The following is a 20470-nucleotide window of genomic DNA, read 5'->3' as shown; positions in this document are numbered from 1 at the left end:
TGTGGTGGCTAATAACGTGGGTTTTAGAACCAAAATACCTTCACTTTGAATCCTACCATCACCACTTACTAGCTTTGTGACCTTCAACAAGTCCCTTAACCACTCAGTGCTGCAACTTTCTCATCTCTAAAGTTGTGAGCACTACGTGAGTTCTCATATGGGAAGAACTTAGTACAAGACCTAGCAAATCGTATGAGTCTGATAAATGTTAGCTACTTTTAGCAATTGGTTAGGGTTTATTTCTGTCCTCTCACCTGTATCTCACCCACCTTTGTTTCCCCTGTGCCTAACAGTTCTTGATACACCTTACATGCTTACTTAATGTTTGTTGAATGAAAGAAGCTGTAAATGAATGAATATTTCAGGGGCACTTGGAAACATAGAGTTCTTCATAGAGATGTACTTTTGACTCTGAGGGAGTGTGTTAAATCCTTTCTACCCTTGACATTTCTTTCTCTTTACTCTTAAAGTCTGACCTAATTAATGCCTCTCAAATCTTTCCAGGGCAAATCCTTTATGGCCGAGTACTTTGGAATCCAGAACAAAACCTTAATTCTGCTTACAAACTCCAGCTGGAAAAAGTCTATCTTTGTACCGGCAAGGATGGCTATGTGCCTTTCTTCGATCCCACGGGTACAATCTACAATGAGGGACCGCAGTATGGATGCATTCAGCCCAACAAACACCTAAAACACAGATTTCTGCTGTTGGTATGCTATTTGTGTTCAACAGCTGACACTCGAGTTGATTTCCTCAGCTATGAATTCTGCCTAAGCAGATAGAACCCCACTCTCGATGGTATTCTCTCTATACATATTATTGTTGTTTATCTCTGATCAGCTAAATGCTAGTACATATTACCAAATGTGATGGTTATGGCGGGTAACAAGACAGGCTTTTATTAATGTCACAAGAAAAGGAAAGTCAAGGCCAGTGTTTCTCAAAGTACAGACCAGAGACTTCTGAATATCCCTGATTCTCTTTCAGGGAATCCACAAGGTCAAAACTACTTTCATAATATGATGATGGCTGCTTTTCTTCACACTAATTCCCTCATGAATATAGAGAGTTTGAAAGGTTTATTGATATGGTTTCAAATTCCACATTATAACTAATCTTTTAAAAATACTAATTACCAAGTTTGATTTAGTATGAAAACAGAATATCCACAATTATCTGAAAAAGGTATGAAAATATTCCTCCCTTTTCCAACTATGTATCTGTGTGAGGCCAAATTTTCTTCATATACTTCAACCAAAGTAACATATTACAGCTGATTCACTATAGAAGTTTTGAGAATCTAGTTCTTTTCCAGAGATTTGCAAAAATGTAAAACAATGCCAGGTCTCTTTTGAGGAGATGGTGGTGACTATAGGTATTTTCCCTAAAAAAATGTTATTTATGTTAACATGCAATGGGTTTTTCATTGCCACTTTAAAATGAATTAGTAAGTATTTTCTAATTTTTCAGTGTTAATTTTAATAGAGTAAACATTGATAGATACAAACCATGTGAACAAAAGACTTTAGTGTCCTTGGTTTGTTTGTTTTTTTAAGTTTATTTATCTATTTTTGAGAAAAGGGGAGAGAGCGAGGGAGAGAGCAAGAACGCATAAGTGGGAGAAGAGCCAAGAAAGAGGAGAGAGAGAGAATTCCAAGCAGGCTCTGTGCCACCAGTACAGAGCCTGTTGCAGGACTCGAACTCATGAAACACAAGATCATGACCTGAGCCAAAATCAAGAGTCAGACACTCACCCAACTGAGTTGCTCAGGTACCCATTGGTATCCTTGAGTTTTAAGTGTGTGAGGGGTCCTGAGACCAAATGGTTTAAGAATTATTTGTTTAGATTATCCCACTCTTTGAGCTTTGAGATCTGAGTAGCCACCAAGTGTCCTTCCTTGAAGAGGGCAGTGGTTGACTTAAGGAAAGGGCTTCTGTAGCACATGCCCTCCTGACCCAACCCAAGGCAGGAGTGGAGAGTACTTTTCTCCTCCCAGTGACTGCCACCTGCCAGTTCAGTGATTCTATCTTTTTATCTTTTTAAACCTTGCATTTCTTTCTTCTGAAATTCTAGGACCGCAATCAGCCCGAGGTCACTGATAAGTACTTCCATGATGTGCCCTTTGAGGCCCACTTTGCTTCCGAGTTGCCTGATTTCCATGTGGTCAGTAGCATGCCGGGTGTGGATGGATTTACTCTGAAAGTGGATGCACTCTATAAGGTGAGTGTGCTGAGAAACGTAGAAGCATAGGACCAAGGCCACTGTAAAAGTTGTGAAAAGGAAGATGCTATTATCTCTGGACTGTTAGTCTCTTTATAGTGTTCTTGATGGTGGGTCTTTTTTATTGGTGTTAAGCTTATCATTCACCCCAAACCTATCCCAATAGACCTATTTTCACCACCTATCCCAATAGACCACAGCAATAATCAAATTCTTTAATTTGCATGTTGTCACTTGTCAGTGTATGCGTCAGGGGTGCATATGGCATTTCAGTTTTTCCTAAATTCTTTTCTATCGCCTTTGTGGCTGTATGCCACACCAGCTGATCTTCACAGGCATGTGGAAAGTGTTTAACAAAATTATACATACAGTATAGCAATTTAGAATGGCAAGAAGTACTAGTATTTGATAAGCAAAAATACTCTCAAAGCAAAAATACCCAGTAATAAACATGAACTTACAAGATAAAATTCCACTTTTTCCTATCTCTAAATAGTAGTAATCTATGACCTTGGATTTCAGAACTATTGCCACTCTTTAGAAGTTAGTTCAAAACCATGGAGGCTTTCAATGGCGGCAGATGATATCGCAGTAAAATACACGGTGGTTTAACCATTCAGGGGATGATCCAGGAAGTGTTCAGATTTAGGAAATTTTTGTCATGTATCTGCATATTTTGCACAGAGTAGGTGTTTAGCAGATATTTGTTGAATGACTCTATCTTAACTAAAGTTCATCAATAAATAGTAAGTTAGCATAACAAGCTATTGAAGTTCACTGGGAATGAATATGGCTCTTAATACTATTACTTCACTGCAATCAGTAAAGACTAACAAATCATAAGTATTTAGCTAAAAAGGCCATAAAAAATAAATGCTTAGGGCTGTTCCATACACAGGGAAACAGAAGGGAATGTGAATAGCTGGCCCACGATCACCCTAAATTGGAAGCAAAATGGAACCTGTAATATTTGGTTCAATTCTTGATTAGTAGATGCCAATCATTGCTAATGCTTTTCTTGAAACCATTTATCAAGGCTTGTGACGGCAATTGTCTTTCCATATCCTTTCTTTTTTTAAATTTTGTTTATTTGTTTATTTATTTATTGGGAGAGAGAGCACACACGAGTTGGGGAGGGGCAGAGAGAGAGAGAATCCCAAGAAGGCTCTGCACCATCAGTGCAAACCCCATTGAGGGGCTCAAACTCACAAACCATGAGATCATGACTTGAGCTGAAACCCAAAGTTGGATGTTTAAGGGGCTGAGCCACCCAGGCTCCCCTTTCCATTTTCTTTGTGAAGAAGTGGTCTGTGGGCAGCAGTGACATGTTCAGTTTGTGTCTCTGTTTCCCTCCTCCTGCAGGTGGAAGCAGGACATCAGTGGTATCTCCAGGTGATCTACATCATTGGCCCTGACACCATGGCAGGACCCCGGGTCCAGCGCTCTCTCACAGCCCCTCTGAGGCGCAACCGGAGGGACCTGGTGGACCCTAGTGGCCGTCTGACCCTTGACGATTCCCTCATCTATGACAATGAAGGGGACCAAGTCAAGAATGGCACCAACATGAAGTCCCTGAATCTTGAGATGCACGAGCCGGTTATAGCTGCTTCTCTTTCCCAAACTGGGGCATCTATCGGCAGTGCCCTGGCCGCTATCATGCTTCTACTTCTGGTGTTTCTAGTGGCTTGTTTCATCACCAGGAAATGCCAGAAGCAGAGAAAGAAACTGCCCACAGAGGACATTTTGGAGGAATACCCTCTGAACACCAAAGTGGATGTGTCTAAGAGGAGCTCGGACAGGGTGGAGAAGAACCTGAACAGACACTACTGCACCGTGCGGAATGTCAACCTACTGAGTGAAACTGAGGGGGCTTATGCACTCAAAGGTGCTAAAGTAAAAAAATTGAATCTGGAAGTCAGAGTTCACAACAATTTGCAAGATGGAACAGAAGTGTAATGGGGGAGACCAATGTGTATTTTTTTTTCTAAAATCATTTTTATAAAATGGGGGAGGGGGGAGGGGAAATACTGGTATTTTTATAATCTTGCAGATTAAAAAGGGAAAACTATAGCTTTGACTGGCGGGAGGCATACATCACATGCATCAACTCACAACTGAGCTACCTCATTAAACAAAGAACCACGAGACCCCAGAGTTTTGGAGCAGCCTTCTGTTGGTGGCAGCTTTTAATAGTGTCAGCAGCTACAGACTGCTCCTTCCGTAAGGCTGGTCTTAGAAAGCAAGTATCTCCGTATGGGGCAGGGTGTAGACTATTCACCTAGCTGATGGAATTCAGCAGACTGGGAAATGTATGGTGGCAGATCTCCAGAGGGGCAGGGAGCAGGATGTTCAGGGCCATTGGTTTCCTCCCCCACCTCCAGCTTTCTTCTACTTGGGCTTTTCCTGGGCCTGTGGACAGCAGAGTTTGGATTGCTGACACTCAGATTCCGTTCAAAATTCTGCTAATCAGCACAACCTATATATTTGCTCATTGTGTCTGCTTGACAGCTTGCACTCCATGGCCTCTAACTGTCCTTTCCAAGTTCAGAGCCTTTTCATCTGGGGGTTTCAAGGTTCTCTAGATGAGAGCTCTTTTCCACAACTTGCGGGGAGAAACCTCAGGCAACCTGTTAGATATCTGGCACAGCAGATATCTAACCTGTTAGATATCTGGCACAGCAGAACCCCCCAGAAGGGCAGATTGAAACCCTGGGGGAAGAGGGAGACTGACAAGCACCTGAAACATATTAGTGATGGACTGTACCGAGGCCCAGGGGTGCATCCCTGTGCCCACCTGGTTTACACTGCACCAAGGACATGTGAAGACATCCTGCCTGACAAAGAACGCTGCAAAACAAGATAAAAAACAAGGGGTTCCTTTTGGTAGCTCAGGCATTTATTTTACCATATCAGCACATGACAAAGCCATAAACACATGGCTTTAAAATGATTTAGTGTTCAAATAGCAGCTTAATAATTTTGTATGAAGTGTGCACATGGCTTGCTTTTGTGTTTCTTGTTCGTTTTTGCCTTACTGGCAAAAACATAAGCATGCATGTCATGTTGTTTTGAAATGAAGGCACAGTTTCATTACTGAGGAGGAAAAGACATGTTCTCTTCCTGATGCATGGCACACCATAATCACTGAGCAAATAATAGAGCATTCATGTTGCGTAATATTTGTATTAGAATGACCCAAGCCCTTTGAGGACATTCCAAACTGCAAACGTTTTGGTTCTAAAAGGTAGAAAGACCGAGCCATGAAAAGTTTTAAGCATCTCTACCAGACTCCAAGCTCTTGAGTAAAGGACCTTGTAACATGTGCCTTTGGTTCTTCAGCAGTGCCTTGCACAAAACAAGCACTCCAGAAATATCTGTTGCTAAACAAATGAATGGTGTCATGGGTGAATGGTAGAGGAATAAATTCGGGAAGGAGGGTGAGAGATGATGGTGGCAATTTCACAAGGGAAGGTATAGAAAAAAAAAAAACCCAAAACCGTCTTTTCTGCTTGGAAAAGTAAATCTTTGTGATTGTAAAGTAATCTCATTGGGACAAAGAAGCACCACTTGACATAGGCATGAATCTAGCAGTGGTCTTAAGGAGGATTGAATAGAAAAATCATAATAATGTATTAGCGGAAGATGAAACTGAATCAGCCTCCAGAGCAGAGCAGGCTTTTAGAGGAAAGTCTGCTTAGCTTTCTGAGGTGAGTGAAGTTTTCAGGAGAGGATGGATTGAGGTGAGCCCAGAGCCTAAACCTCCTGACTGGTCAGGTGCTAGTTGAGACCAGCTTGGGCAGTTTGGGGCAGAACTTCTGTATCAGCCTCGTGAACATCCAGAGTTGGCGTCTCATGGCTGGAGGGCTCATCAGCCAGGGTGGAATCGTCTCCAGAGCAACCTAGACGGTTAATGCTAATTCTGCAAGGACAGGAAGCCTATCGTTTGTGGAACAACTTTTGACTTGGCCTGTTATTTATCGTTCCTAGTTGCCAGAATGCTTACACATGAGAGCAGCACTTTTTCATTTGCTCAAATATTCTTCTTGCACATCCCTTCCACTATTGCTAAGTTGGACACATGCATGGGAAGAATGCAGACGTGTGGCAGTGCGAAGCTAACGTGGGAAAAAACGGGGACTGAGACCTCCAAGTGCTCTGAGCCTCCATGTTTGTGGTCTGGAGTGATCAGGACAACATCCTGTGAGGACCTTGTGATGGTGAACTCCCTGTGTGAGAGGAAAGCCTTGGACCATTCCTGCCTCCCTTCCTTCCTGCACTTTCCCCCACTACAGACCCTTTTTCCGAATGCTGATACTTCTCTAGTGGATGCACACTTATTAAATAGAAAGTGTTAAGAGATGTGAAGCTGGGATTTCCTCCTTTGATACAGCTTTTCCTTTTGTTTATGTTTTATATTTCACAATAGGAATCAAATAATTTGGTGACTGATGTGGGATTATATTTCTGTCCAAGCCCTCTTTTCGATTTCTCTTACCCGCTCACTAATGTGTGTGTTTTACTAATCCTTTATACCATGCCTTTAGGCGAGAAGGAACAAAAAACCCTCAGGGGTGGCTCTTTGCTTTCTCATGCTGGCTGTGAAGGCTGAAAGAAAGAAGAGTCAGCACCTTTTTTCTGTCCTTTTATCGACCCCCGGAGGTCCTGGAGCCTCCTGCGGACTCCTATTCTTGGGTGTGGAAGTGGTGTTGCAATGTGTTTGCATGGTCATATGATATTCAGTCTCAGTGTCACGTAGCTGTTCATTATTCTTGGATACGACACACATGCTCAGACTGTGTGAAACATTTGTGGTGCTGTCAACCTGATTTCTTGACTCAAATGATTTTTGTATTTCTAATACCAACTTGTGTGTTATGAATTTCTGATTTCTCCAGTAGCATATGCCACTATATAAATTTGTATTAATAAATGACAGTCTGGTTGCATTGTTTTTGCCATGGTCTTTTTAGATTATTCATCTTATTAGCATAAGACATCGCTTTTGAGATGGCAAAATCATCCCAAAGTTTGAGGCAAAGTTTTTTGGAGAACACCTGCCTGAAGGGGTTTAATCTGAGACACATATTAACCGTGCTAAGAGCAAGATGAAGAATAAACTACACAGCCCAGATCATCATAGCTCATCTTGGGCCATCAGTTGAGACCTCAGTACCAAAAGGAATAATTAAACTCTCCAAGTGCTAGACAATAAGATGATTATTTACACAGAACTTATTACCCTCAAACCCTCTTAGGATACTTGATAGAGTGTGAAAATGGCTGTGTCCTTTTATGCACGCCCCCAAATTTGTTAAGTGTCCCTAACTCACCCTGGAGATGACCAAGGCTCTCAAATAAATTGATCGGCATGGGAAGGGAAAATGGCAGAGTCAGAAACCAAGGGAGCCCAGACAGTCTGGGCTTCCTACAAGCCTGTGCATTTGTGTGCCTGTCCCCTCTGGGAAGATGCTTTATATAAAAAACCAAAAATACTGCCAATGACGATGACCAACAGGACCTCACTGGCACTTTTTCAGCCACATTTGCAAACTCAGCAAGACTTGAGAGAGCATGTTTTCATAAAATCTCAGAAAAGGAAGGCACAACCTTAGATTTCCTTAGATAGTGCTGGGACTTAATATAAAGTTCACTTCCTCGCGGTTTCCGGTGATTGTCCCTTGCCTGACAGCAGGCTCTAAGTCCTGGAGCACATTTCTCTCGGGCCCCTGGAGAAGCTGTATGAGGAACCAACCTATTAATCATTAAGATTGGCTAGGAAAATGCTTCCCGAGACCTCGAATTTCATAGACATAAACTTTAGAAAACTTGGGGGTAAGTGGCAGAAATTGAGTTCTTATTTAGATTTTGCAATACCTCACAGATGAGGGTTTTGAAGAAACATTGTAGGAGCAGGAGAGGGAGACCATACAGAGAATATCTCATCGGGATCAACCCCATATAGTTGTTGGTTTTGTAGGTGAAAAGTAGTCACTATCAGTTGTTTTGTATATCTCAGCCTAATATTAAAATCTCATGATATGTAATAGAGATTCTGTCCCCAAATGAGCCTGAGAGACCTCTAACTAGGAGCCTTTTAGAATGGCGTCCTGAGAATCGCTAGTAAGCAGGGACACTATCCAGTAATACATTGGGCACATCTGGAGATCAAGAGCAATGACTCCTTTACATTTTCTACCTCATTCAGTGCTCATGACAGCCCTATGAGATAGTAGGTCATTGTCCTGGATAATTTCCTTTGAAAGTTCCCATATAAAAACTAGGATTTCAAATCTTTACCAGAAGGCCTTCACAAGCACAAACTGGTGTTTTAATACGGTCCAAAGCTCCTATAACTTAATGCTTGTCATGAAAAAGTTGGTCATTGATTAATACAATAAAATAAACCCATCCTACAACCCTCTCTAAAACAAACAAACAAAAACCAGCAGTTTACCCCTGGCTCATTTTAGTTGAAGTCCACCAAGTTCCAAAACCGGTTGGTTATAAAAGTTTACCAGAATCCCACTCTCTGGGAGAATTTCCATAAATTGTTACAAAAACTAGTTTCAACCTGTCTCCCTTAAACATCCCACTAAGGAAATGGGTCCAAACTGAGCCAGTGCTCCATACCAGTGACTCACAAAAGTCCCTTTCTGCATGTCTCCACCCCGATTCACTGCCCTGTTTGTGCGCCAGGAAACCAACCTTCTGGAACTGCTTCTCCAAAGTTCCCTTGCCCTGTGGCTTCTGGTGGAGACTGGCCAAATGCAGACAGTGATGTGAGAGGAGTTAAGGTGTGTCTGTCTCTCGCCCCCTACTCGCCCCTGCCTTGCTGTGGTTCTGGCTGGGTTCCTCCCGAGCCATGGCCCCTCCACCACAGTCCAGTTCTAAAAAGTTCGAATAACACCATCCCTCTCCTGCCCTGCAAGTGTAAAGGTAGTAATGATTTAATCCTGTTCCTAATCCCAGGGACTTCATCATCTCTGTGAATTCTTTTAAGTAACCCTGCCTACACTCTGTAAATAGTCCCTTTTTAAAATTCTTTCATCAAACTCTTTGAGTATGCTGTTTCTCTTCTGCCAGAACTCTTATATAGTCCTTAAATTCAGTGCCGTCTGGCTATAGTTTTCAGATATATATCAAAGACAGTGAAGCACTTGAACTCAAATCATGTCTTCATTTTATTTAATTTTTTTTTTAACGTTTATTTATTTTTGAGACAGAGAGAGACAGAGCATGAACGGGGGAGGGGCAGAGAGAGAGGGAGACACAGAATCAGAAGCAGGCTCCAGGCTCTGAGCCATCAGCCCAGAGCACGACGCGGGGCTCGAACTCACGGACCGTGAGATCGTGACCTGAGCTGAAGTCGGACGCTTAACCGACTGAGCCACCCAGGCGCCCCCATGTCTTCATTTTAAATTGCCCATTGTTAGCATCAGTGGCATGCTGATAAATATTTCACAACTAGCATTTGGAGTCAGAAGAAGCCTGATTTGTAGCATTGGCTGGCTTTTCTGGTGTAGATGCCACACCATGGCCAATCAACCTACCACCATAATTTCACTGAACATAGAGTTGGGGAGCGATATTCAGGAACACAATTTCATACAGCATTTCTACTACACAGATATAATAGACATAAATCACCTCAAAAGCACCAAGAATAGTAACATTTTATATTTTACTATGTAAAAAAGTTATTTTTACATAGTTAGGAAGTTTGGGTGTCTGTGTTTTTAACATAATTTATTCAGTTGTGTTTATTTAATATAATGCTTAATAATGGCCGTGTTTGCTTGAAAATTCCTAAAAATCTAGCAATTCGCTTTTGTTTTTTTTTAAACTTTGTTTTTAATGTTTATTTTTGAGAGAGAGAGACAGAATATGAGTGGGGGAGGGGCAGAGAGAGAGGGAGACACAGAATCTGAAGCAGGCTCCTGGCTCTGAGCCATCAGCACAGAGCCTGACGCAGGGCTCGAACCCACGAACCGTGAGATCATGACCTGAGCCGAAGCCGGACGCTCAACCGACTGAGCCACCCAGGTGCCCTAGCAATCCGCTTTTGCATGTCAAGCCAGCTCAGCACACCATTGTAAGAGCAAACGTATCTAATATTGACAAGCACTCAGTCAGCTAAATCCGCTTCTGTTAGGTTTTGCCTCCTATTCTACCATATATTTTAAATACACCTCAAGGGGTGCCTAGGTGGCTTAGTTGGTTAAGCGTCTGACTTCGGCTCAGGTCATGATTTCGGGGTTTGTGACGTTCAAGGTCTGCGTCAGGGTCTGTGCTGACAACTCAGAGCCTGGGGCCTGCTTCAGATTCTGGGTCTCCCTCTGTCTCTGCCCCTCCTCTGCTCTCTCTCTCTCTCTCTCTCAAAAATAAATAAACATAAAACTTTTAATAAATAAAAATAAATATACCTCAACAACTTTGCTCTAAAATCTTATATTTGACTCACAAATTATTCTATTTAGAGTGGAAAAAGGTGATGTAGGAAAATTAGCATCTTCTAAAACTATAATGCAGTTCTATGTATTCAGAATGGTGAAAATTTCATCAAATAATCTTTTCCTAGGTTCCTTCTCTGAATAACTATCAATCTGGTTTCTGAGAGCATAATATTTATCATTATTATCATCCAACATTTTTTCCTTCTGAGAAAATTCATCCTGTGAGGGAAAAAAATATTAGCTTTATAATCATGCTGTAGCAGGATTCTAGCCTATAAATTGGTAACCAGGCAGTTGTTACAATAAGAAACATTCAGAAAATGGTTAGAGTGTATACTGAGGGGCAGGTGGGTGGCTTAGTTGACTGAGTTTATGACTTGATTTCAGCTCAGATTTGTGAATTCCAGCCTTGGGTCAGGCACTGCACTGACAGAGCAGAGCCTGCTTGGGATTCTCTCTCTCTCTCTCTCTCTCTCTCTCTCCCTCTCTCTGCCCCTCCTCGCTCATACCCACATGCGTGCACACACACAGTCGTGTGCATTCTCTCCCTCCCTCTCCTTCTCTCTCCCTCTCTCTCTCTCTTTCTCTCTCAAAAGTATTTACATAAACATCAAAAAAAAAAAAATTTAAGTTGCCATCCTGAAACCAAAGAAGTTAAACCCTAAAACAATAAAACTTAGCCCTACATTAACACCACCTGTTGCTCATTTCCTTCTGGATGTAAACCCAGCCCTATTGCTTCCTGGTTGTGTGGCACACGGCCCATGCATGGTACTGAAGCCCTTTGAGCCTGTCTCTGTATTTGCAAAATAGAACTAATCACGCCCAATCTAAATTGGTTAGTAAGCATGAAATAAGACCATGTATGCAAAGGCATTACTCATTGTCATAAATAATAGGTTCTCAATAAATATCCACCTCCTGCCACTATGCTAATCCCAGAATGTCACAGGATGAGGTGTACCTAATAGTTCATTGTGGCGACCTCTGAATGGGAGTCAGGAATCACAATGCAGAATGGAAGGCCGTATCCTCTGTCTTAGAAGAAAACTCATCACCACTCTGGATTTGTAGATCGGGTGTGCTCCACATGCACGTCTGTTTCTCTGCTTTTTCCATTACAGCTCCTCTTCCGTTTGAGGCAGGTTGTCCTCTTAACCCAGTGGCCCTCAAGCCCTCCGCTGCATCAGAATCACCCAGAGGGCTTATTTAGAAAGTAGGTCTGGGATAGGTCTGAGGGAATTTGCACTTACACCAGGTTCCCACGTTCCCGTCCAGAGAACCCCTGCTCTAGTCTCTTCAGCTCACACACATCCTCCAAACCCGAGACCTTCCTGAGCCCCAGCAGCCCCTATATTGGTTAAAGGATATCGTGTATTATCCTACTTGAAAGACTGGGAAAAATAAATTCTGACCTTTTAAGTGACTATAAATAACCCAGACCAAAGTTTGCAGGCATCTAAATGACAACTGATTAGTTCTAATCTTTGTCTTCAAGTTAGTATTTTCACTAAAATCTTTCTCAGGATAACAGCAATGGTGGTAAGGCAACCTTATGCTAGGATTGAGAAGCACGGGGCACACTAATTTCAAATTAAAAAGGAAGTAAGAATTCTTTCAAATGATCATGTTAAAATCATTCAAACTGCATTGCCAACTTTCCTGACTGCCCCAAACTTTTAGTGTCTCTTCTTCTAGTGCTACAAGTCCTTTCCCCAGAACTTAGCATTATATATAAAAACCATAAAGCATTGTGAATTTCTGACTTCAGCTTCACAGGAGCTTGTCTTGACTTCAGATTACAAACCCATTGATAGCTGAACTATGTCTCATTATTTCCTTTTAATCTACCATAGCATTTGACATGGTGTCTTATAGGTAGTGTGCAGTCAATAAATATTACCAATGAATTTTAATTGAAATAAATCCACACCTCTCTTTTGATCAAAAAGCGACACATTAATTGAGAAAAACAAGATACAAAACTATAAAAATAGACTGCCTTTGTGTAATAAAGGGAAGAAATAAGAACAGGCATTTGTTTTGCTTGATTTTACTTAAACAATGGAAGGATAGACAAGAACCTAAAGAAAGAAAGTGCTTATCTGAAGGGGCCATCAGGGACTGGAAGGGTCAGGGTGGGTGGGAGAGGGTAAGAGCCAAGACTTTGATGTACATCTTTTTAGAATTAAAAACATTTTTTTTAACCATGTAACCATTGTTTTAAAGTTTATTTATTTTTGAGAGAGAAAGAGCGTGCGCATACATGCATGGGAGGGGGAGAGAGGGGGACAGAGGATCCGAAGCAGACTCTGCCAGACAGCAGTGAGCCCATGTGGGGCTCGAACTCACAAACCGCGAGATCATGACCTGAGTCAAAGTTGGACACTCAACCTATGGAGCCACCCAGGCGCCCCTAAACCTTGTAACCATCTTAAGAAAGGCTTATTAAGAGAGTAAGTTGAACTACTCCTTTTCTCTTTTAAATTTTCTTAGCAACGACCATATTTATTCAATTACTGTTCAGCTCTGATAGGAGGATCTAACTGCACCACTTGGGGGATAGAAACAAACAGCATCCAGTGAAGGTCACGCCCACAGGAGTGCTGTATTTCGTACAGCTGCTATGATGTCTTACTACAAATTTAGTGGCTTAAAATAACACAAGTTTATTTTCTTACAGTTCTGGAGATCAGAAGTCCAAAATGGGTCTCACTAGGCTAAAATCAAAGTGTTGGCAAGCTGCATCCCATGTAGAGGCTCCTAGGGAGAATCCATTTCCTTGCCTCACCAGTTTCCAGAGGCCACCTGCATTCCTTGGATCATCACCCCCTTCCATCTTCAAAACCAGCAATGACCAAGTTGAGCCTTTCTCACTGTGCCATCTCTCTGCTCAGACTCTGCTTCCCTCTTCCCCATATAAGGACCCTTGTGATTACATTTGGCCCACCTAGACATTCCAGGATAATTTGTTTCTATTCAGGTCAACTGATTAGCAACCTTAATTCTATCTCCAACCATAATTCTCCCTTATCATGTAACATAACATATTTAAAGTTTCCAGGGATTATTTGGGTCCATTATTTTGCCTACCATATATGTCCATCATAATTTGGTACAGAATTTTGAACCATAAAAGTCAGAATACCCAAACCGTCTGCCCCTCTCCTGCTGCTGCATGTCAACCAATATTTTTCACAGGGGCTCTTTTGTTGAATAACTTACTTCCAGAAATGGAAGGGACCCTTAAAGGGCATTTAGTCTATATTTCTTTCCCTGTCTACTGAGCTAACAAGGGATCATGAATAATGGAAGTTTCTGTTGTTAGAGAATGTGACTATAACTGTAGAGCTTTTGAACATAAAAGAATAGTTTCACCCAGATTACCTGCTAGTCCTTTCTTCTCCCCCCTCATTCCCAAGGGAGATCCTGGGGTCAACTTGTTGGCATTATGTGTAGATTTATCATTGTAGTGATTAAGATAAGCTTTGGAGCATGTTGACTGGGTTTGAATTGAATTGAAAAGTACATGATTTACAGGCTATGTGACCTTGGCCCTGGATTTTACACTGCACAGTTTATGGAACTCTTAGAAATAATACATAATAGGACCTACCTCATTTGGTTGGAGTGAAAGTTAAATAAAATAATGTGCACAACACATTTAGAACAGTGCCTGGCATATAAATGGTGCTTTAAAAAAGTTAGCTAAATTGTGGATTATTTTGTCGTTCCAAATACCAAAATAATATTTGATGGTTTATTGGTTGAGCTTGTTTTTCTAGGAAAGTCTTATTTCCTTGTCTAACACTCTCCTGGGATCTTGAGACCCTCCATATTTCTACCTGTCCCCAGGAACTGAATATTGGGTGTAGGAGCTTCTCTAGTTGTCCTTGTTCCATTTGACAAAGCTTGGCCGTGTTGGAAGCTCCCAACCTCTCCTCAACACCTCTCTGTACCCTGCTAAGATGGGCTAGGTTACTGTTCAGAATTATCCACTGCCCACCCCATCCATCCCAATAGAATTGGCCATCTTATTTGTCCAATAGGTTGTTAGAAGTCATGATACAAGCAAGAGCTTCAGAAGTGTCTGTGCAGTTGAGTGTGTCCTCTTGTACTCTGACATGGCCAAAAGACCTTCCTCCAGGAAGTTGTTCCCTCGCCCTAGCCTGGACCCAGAATGAACACAGGGAGCAGAGCCATCTCAGCCATCCTGCAGTTCTGAGAAAATAAATGACTTCTTTTAAGCCCCTGAATTTCAGGATGGTTGGTTATATAGCATTATGGTGGTAGTAGCTGATACAGTTGCCCACCCTCTTATAATTTTTCACAATGTCCCATTTAAAAACTAATCTTTGAAGTAATCTAGTCTGTAATGCTATTCACATCTTTTCCCAGGAACCTCCTGCTCCTTGTACCCAACATTCTAGTGTTTTCTCTCTTTCCTTTCCTCATTTCATTTTCAAATGATAATGTCATCAACCCAAACACCTGTGAACAAGAAGCTATGTACAATAATGTTCACCAAAGAATTATTCATGGTAGAAAAATATTGAAACAATGTAATGTCCATCCTCAGAAGAATGATGAATCAACCATGATAAAGTCATAAAATGAAATACCATACAGCAGTTAAAATGAATGCCTAGCTGGGGCGTCTGGGTGGCGCAGCCGGTTAAGCGTCCGACTCCAGACAGGTCACGATCTCGCGGTCCGTGAGTTCGAGCCCCGCGTCCGGCTCTGGGCTGATGGCTCAGAGCCTGGAGCCTGTTTCCGATTCTGTGTCTCCCTCTCTCTCTGCCCCTCCCCCGTTCATGCTCTGTCTCTCTCTGTCCCAAAAATAAATAAACGTTGAAAAAAAATTTTTTTTAATTATAAAAAAAAAAAAAAAGAATGCCTAGCTACTAGAGTAGCTAGCCTTGAACAAAAGAGCCAGTGGAAGTACATACATCACCATATCATTTATTTAAGTTGAAAAGCCTGCTAAATAGTGTTCTATAATACTTACAGCTATATCAACATTTTGAAACAAGTATAACAACATGCAAAAAAATAATAACAGTTTATTGTTGGGTTATCTCTGGAGAAAGAGGGAGGCAAATGGATAGGAAGGAGCACAAAAGGAACATCAATTGTATCCATTTATCTTTTAAAATATCTCAAAAACATTCTCAATGAATACAACATACCGTTTAAGCTTTGATAAATCTGGGTGATGAGTACACAGGTAGTCAATATTATTATAATATAATTTATTCTTGTTGGTATCTTTAAAATATTTCACAATTAAAAATTTTATATAGTAATTTTTTAAGTTTATTTTCAGAGAGAGAGAGAGAGAGAGAGAGAGAGAGAGAGAACGAGTGGGGGAGGGGCAGAGAGAGAGAAAATCCCAAGCAGAATCTGCATTGTCAGCGCAGAGCTCAACATGAGCTCAAACTCACGAACCATGAGATCATGACCCAAGCTGAAATCAAGAGTGAGCTCCTTAACTGACTAAGCCACCTGGATGCCCCTTTATGGTAACTTTTTCAGAGGAAACTATGGGAGTTGTTGTAAGCTGCTTGCTACGGTCTGAATGTTGGCTTCCTCTCAAAATTAGTACGTCAAAATCCTACCTCCCAAAGCAATGGAATTAGGAGGTGGGACCTTTGGGGTGATTGGGTGATTAGGTCATGAGGGCAGAGCTGTCATTCATGGGATTTGTGCCCTATATTTGTGCCCCAGAGAGCTCTCCTGCCCTTTTGGCCATGTGAGGCACAACGAGAAGACAACTGTCTACAAACTAGGAAGGGGGCCCTCACCAGACATGAAACCCGCCAGAGCCTTGGTCTTGGACTTCCCAGCCTCCAGAACTGTGAGAAATAAGTATCTTTGTTTTTATAAGCCACACAGTACATGGTAGCCTGTTATAGCAGCCCGAACAGACTAAGATACTGCTCTTCTGGACTGTTCCTACCTCAGGCTGTTCCCAGCCCTCTTGGTCATTGTCTAATGTTGCCTCTTGAACAAATCCCAGAATTGGCTCCACCCTAGCGTGGCACCTGCTTCTCCCTGGGAAAGGGTGCCTGTTCTATCCTGACCTCCATCCTTGGCTTTTGCCCTCAGGCCTTTGCTGTAAAGTCCTGCTCTTTCAGGGGCGTTTCACTAAAGGCAAAGAGACTAAAGACTGTGAAATCCCACTGCGAAGAGCCAAAACCGCCACACTGCCCTCATTCCACCTCTCATTAACTTCATTTGAAGTCCAAATGGCAGAGGATCTAGAGTCTCCCTGTAGGATTTTAATTTTCTCTTCTCTCTTTTGATTCACAGTTTATGGAACCTGCATAACTGCCTTTTTAGAGGATGAGTTGGATCCCTAGACCAGTCTCCCTCGAACACGTTCAGTGCTTCCCCACTACTAACTTGTGCCCAAACACTCGAAGCGTGTCATTCAAGATTCAGCCCTGCCCAGAGGAAAGGTACATAAGCACTGAGGCCAGCGCTGAGTCCCAGTTATGACACTTTTTACTCCAGTGGCTCTGGATAAATCACTTGGCCTTTCTAAGCTTCAGTTGCCTCTGTTGCAAATTGTGATAAAAATAGCACCTCCTAGAGTTGCCTTGAAATAAAAGAGGGGTTGCGATCAGGCACTTAGTCCAATGCCTGATACCCAATCAACGGTAGCTTCTAGTGTTCTGTACTACATTCTTCAACACACAACTCACGATTCCCTCAATGCAACCAGGGCCTTCATTTTTAGCCTCCTTTGTTTTGTTGTTCCTGATGCCTAGAATGCCCTTCCACCTTCCTATCTCCCAAGTCTGTGGTTCTAATCCTCACACTAGAGAGCCAATAAGCTTAGCAGAGGGATAATACAATTCCCCGGGTTCAAAAATGAAGTTCTGTCGTTTCCTCCCTGTGTGACTTGCTTAAATCACTTAATCTCTCTGTCTAGGTTTCCTCATTTATAAAATGGGGGACAGTAACAGTACAGGTATCCCCTGATTTTCCAAAGTTCCCGTGAGGCCACTTCGCTTTCACCAAATACAGACATCCTTAGTACCTGTTTTTCCTAACTGAAAGAAGAAAGGAAAAAAGGCAAAACCAAAAACAGTCTTCAGCATTTGTTTTGCAGCAGCCCTAATACAGGGAGGGGACACGCCCAAGCCAGAGCGCCCCCCACCGCCTCCCCCCACCCCCGCCCAAGCTCTTTCCCCCAGAATTACACTGAGCATCTCATCAGCAAGTCTCCGTAGCTTCGAACTGTATCTATGAGCACATGAGCTTCCTCTCCATTTATTTTGTGCATCTGTTGGCAAGGTGTGTCTAAGATACGAGAAAGGCTTACGAGAGGTTATTGGGGGAGGTGGGGAGGGGGGATGGGGGCGGGGCAGAATCTGGGAGCGCTCAAAAGCTTTTCCATATAAATTAATGGTGATGGCTTCTTCACTTCCTGCCATTTTGGCTTAGGGAGGGTTTCACAGGAACACTACTTCCAAATACCTGGGAAACCGGTATCTACCCTATAGGGCTGTTGAAAGATTGGTATTACGTCATCCTCCTAAAGAATTTAGAACAGTGCCCGGCCAAAGTCCATGCTAGAGAAATGTTATGGGCTGGCACTGGTGTGGAGTGTTCGCCCTCCGTTCCAGGCCTGAGCTTCCTGGGAGCCGGGACAGTGTAATCTTTGAATCCACGCGCCTCGAACGAAATAAGCACTGCAATCAATCTGCAGAGCTTAACGCAAGAGAAGGGGACGTGGAAACCGAGGAAACGGGTCTCGGTGCGAGGGTGTTGGGAGACGAGGGCGGGAAAGCGTGGCCACCCCGGAAAGCGGAGAGCTGCGGCGCCACCGTGCAGAGGTGGAGCCCCGGCGGCCGCGGGGCGCGGCTGGCTTTTCCCAGGGCCTCCGGCGGCGGTCAGGTGGGGCCCGGGGGCCGGGGGAGGGGCGGGAGGAAGGGGTGCGGTCGCGGTCGCAGACCCAGCGGACGCGGAGCACCGGCGGCCAGGCGCACTCCCTCTCGCGGTTCTCCCGCACCCCGGGTCCCCGCGGCCCCGCTTCAGGTAAGTTCAGCCTCCCAGCGCGTCGCGCGCGGCTGCTCGGCAGCTGGGAGAGGTGGGCGCGGGGCCCGATTCCCCGCGAGCGCAGCCCACGCCGCATACCAGCGGGCCGCGGGGGTGCGGGGCCTGAGAGGCTTCAGGGAAGAGAGTCCACGACTCCCATTTCAAATTGGAGGAAACTGAGGCCCAGAGGAGCAAACATGGGGTGTCCCGGGGAGTCACCCAGCTGTGGTGAGGGCGGGGCGCAAACCGACCCCCAGCTGGCCCTGCGCCCTCGACCCTTCAGGTTCCATCACAGCTAGCAGCTTACGGATCCAGCTGGCCATCTCGGCCTCCCAAGTCCCGAACGTGTTGGGGACAGAAAAAAAGCAGGGAGTCACAAATGTCCTGTGGGTCCCTGGGGGCTCAGGAGGGGCTGGCTCGAGCTCCATTCTGAGGACTTGGAACCCCACCCATCCCTGTGAGCAGTTTCTCCTCTTTAAGTTTAGCCATTTATCCTACTACACTTAATTATTTTTAGGTGGTAGAAGAAAAGTACATTTAGCTACTAAGTATTGGGAATCGGAGGAATTTGTTTTTCCTTGAAAAGACTCACCTTTTTCTTTGATTGCAACAGAGTCCATTTCACGGCTCATGAATCATCCTGCTGGCATTTAACTCAGCAGGTGGGGAATCTGACTCCTAGATTGCAAATGACCGTATATAGGAAACTGTGGTTTGTGCAAGGTCCCCGGGGCTCTGGGTCCCTGATGGCTCCTCTGGCTGCTGATAAGGAGTTACATACACAGCCAGACTTAAATTCTTTCCCAGGATTTGTGTTCTACACAGACCACAAGTCTACCATCAGGGAGAGCTACATTTACAACTTGTTTTATCAACATCGTAAAAACTGTAACTCATTATAATGTTATTCTGCAAAGATATTACCATTGGCTTCATGAAGGCAGAAAATTTCAGACTGATGAGAAAGGGAATTTAAAGATGTAAAGAAAACCAGAATCTTGTTCTCAGAGCTATGGTGGTTGTGTAGAGCAATCTGTTGAGAAATAGGAATCGGGGATGAAGTAAAGGAAATGAGGGAGGTACTCTAATCCCCTTCTGAAAAGCATCATTAAAGTTCTGTTGTTAGGTCACATGGCCTCCAGTATGGAGTGATTTCTTAAAACTTCAATCAGTAATAATTGTTAATAATTTACAATTCACAGATTGTACTGGATCAACACATATTGAATATCAGCTTTGACAGTGTTTGGGATAGGCACTTGGGGAAGGCAGAAGCATGGAAGTTAACTTCATACCTTTGGAGTGTCACTGTCTGGATTCAGGAGGGGAACACTCACTTGCTGTGTGGCTGGACCATTGTTGTACCTTCTCTGTGCCCCAGCTTCTTTAAATGCAAAGTGGATAGTATTGATGAGACATAGCTCCCTAGATTATTGAGGTTTATATTAAATCATTCATTCATTCAATAAGTGCTTTTTTGGGGTGCCTGGGTGGCTCAGTCGGTTAAATGTCCAACTTCAGTTCAGGTCATTATCTCGTGGTTCGTGGGTTTGAGCCCCACATCAGGCTCTGTGCTGAATGCTTGCTCGGAGCCTGGAGCCTGCTTCAGATTCTGCTCTCTCTGTCCCTCCTCTGCTTGTGCTCTGTCTCATTCTGTCTCTCAAAAATAAATAAATGTAAATTAAAAAAAAAAAAGTACTTTTTTAGTGCCTTCCATGCCCCAGAGAACAAATATGACAAAAAGCCTTGC

General features: G+C 43.2%; 2 protein-coding genes across 6 annotated transcripts in view; both read left to right on the top strand.

The window, feature by feature from the left end:
• FRAS1 (Fraser extracellular matrix complex subunit 1) overlaps positions 1-7172 on the top strand; it is a 431004-nt gene extending 423832 nt beyond the window's left edge. The window contains exons 72-74 of the mRNA XM_045473641.1: positions 505-710; positions 2075-2221; positions 3584-7172. Of these exons, the coding sequence (XP_045329597.1) occupies positions 505-710; positions 2075-2221; positions 3584-4177 (947 nt within the window). The 3' untranslated portion in view covers positions 4178-7172. The remainder of the gene's footprint in view (positions 1-504; positions 711-2074; positions 2222-3583) is intronic.
• An 11080-nt stretch (positions 7173-18252) lies between these two features.
• The window catches only part of ANXA3 (annexin A3), a 53877-nt gene continuing 51659 nt past the window's right edge, over positions 18253-20470 (top strand). For 2 of the 5 annotated variants that reach the window (XM_045473645.1, XM_045473643.1), the window contains exon 1: positions 18649-18720. Coding sequence is in view for 1 of the 5 variants with exons in the window: in XM_045473642.1 (XP_045329598.1) it covers positions 18268-18720 (453 nt within the window). In the remaining 4 variants the exon portion in view is untranslated. Of the gene's footprint in view, positions 18721-20470 lie in introns of all 5 variants that reach the window. The other 3 variants (XM_045473642.1, XM_045473644.1, XM_045473646.1) reach the window with 3 other exon arrangements.

The sequence above is a fragment of the Leopardus geoffroyi genome, chromosome B1 (genome assembly GCF_018350155.1).
Source record: "Leopardus geoffroyi isolate Oge1 chromosome B1, O.geoffroyi_Oge1_pat1.0, whole genome shotgun sequence".
Lineage (NCBI taxonomy): Eukaryota > Metazoa > Chordata > Mammalia > Carnivora > Felidae > Leopardus > Leopardus geoffroyi.
The sequence above is the reverse complement of the archived record's forward strand: the minus strand, read 5'-3'. Positions and strand labels throughout refer to the sequence as shown.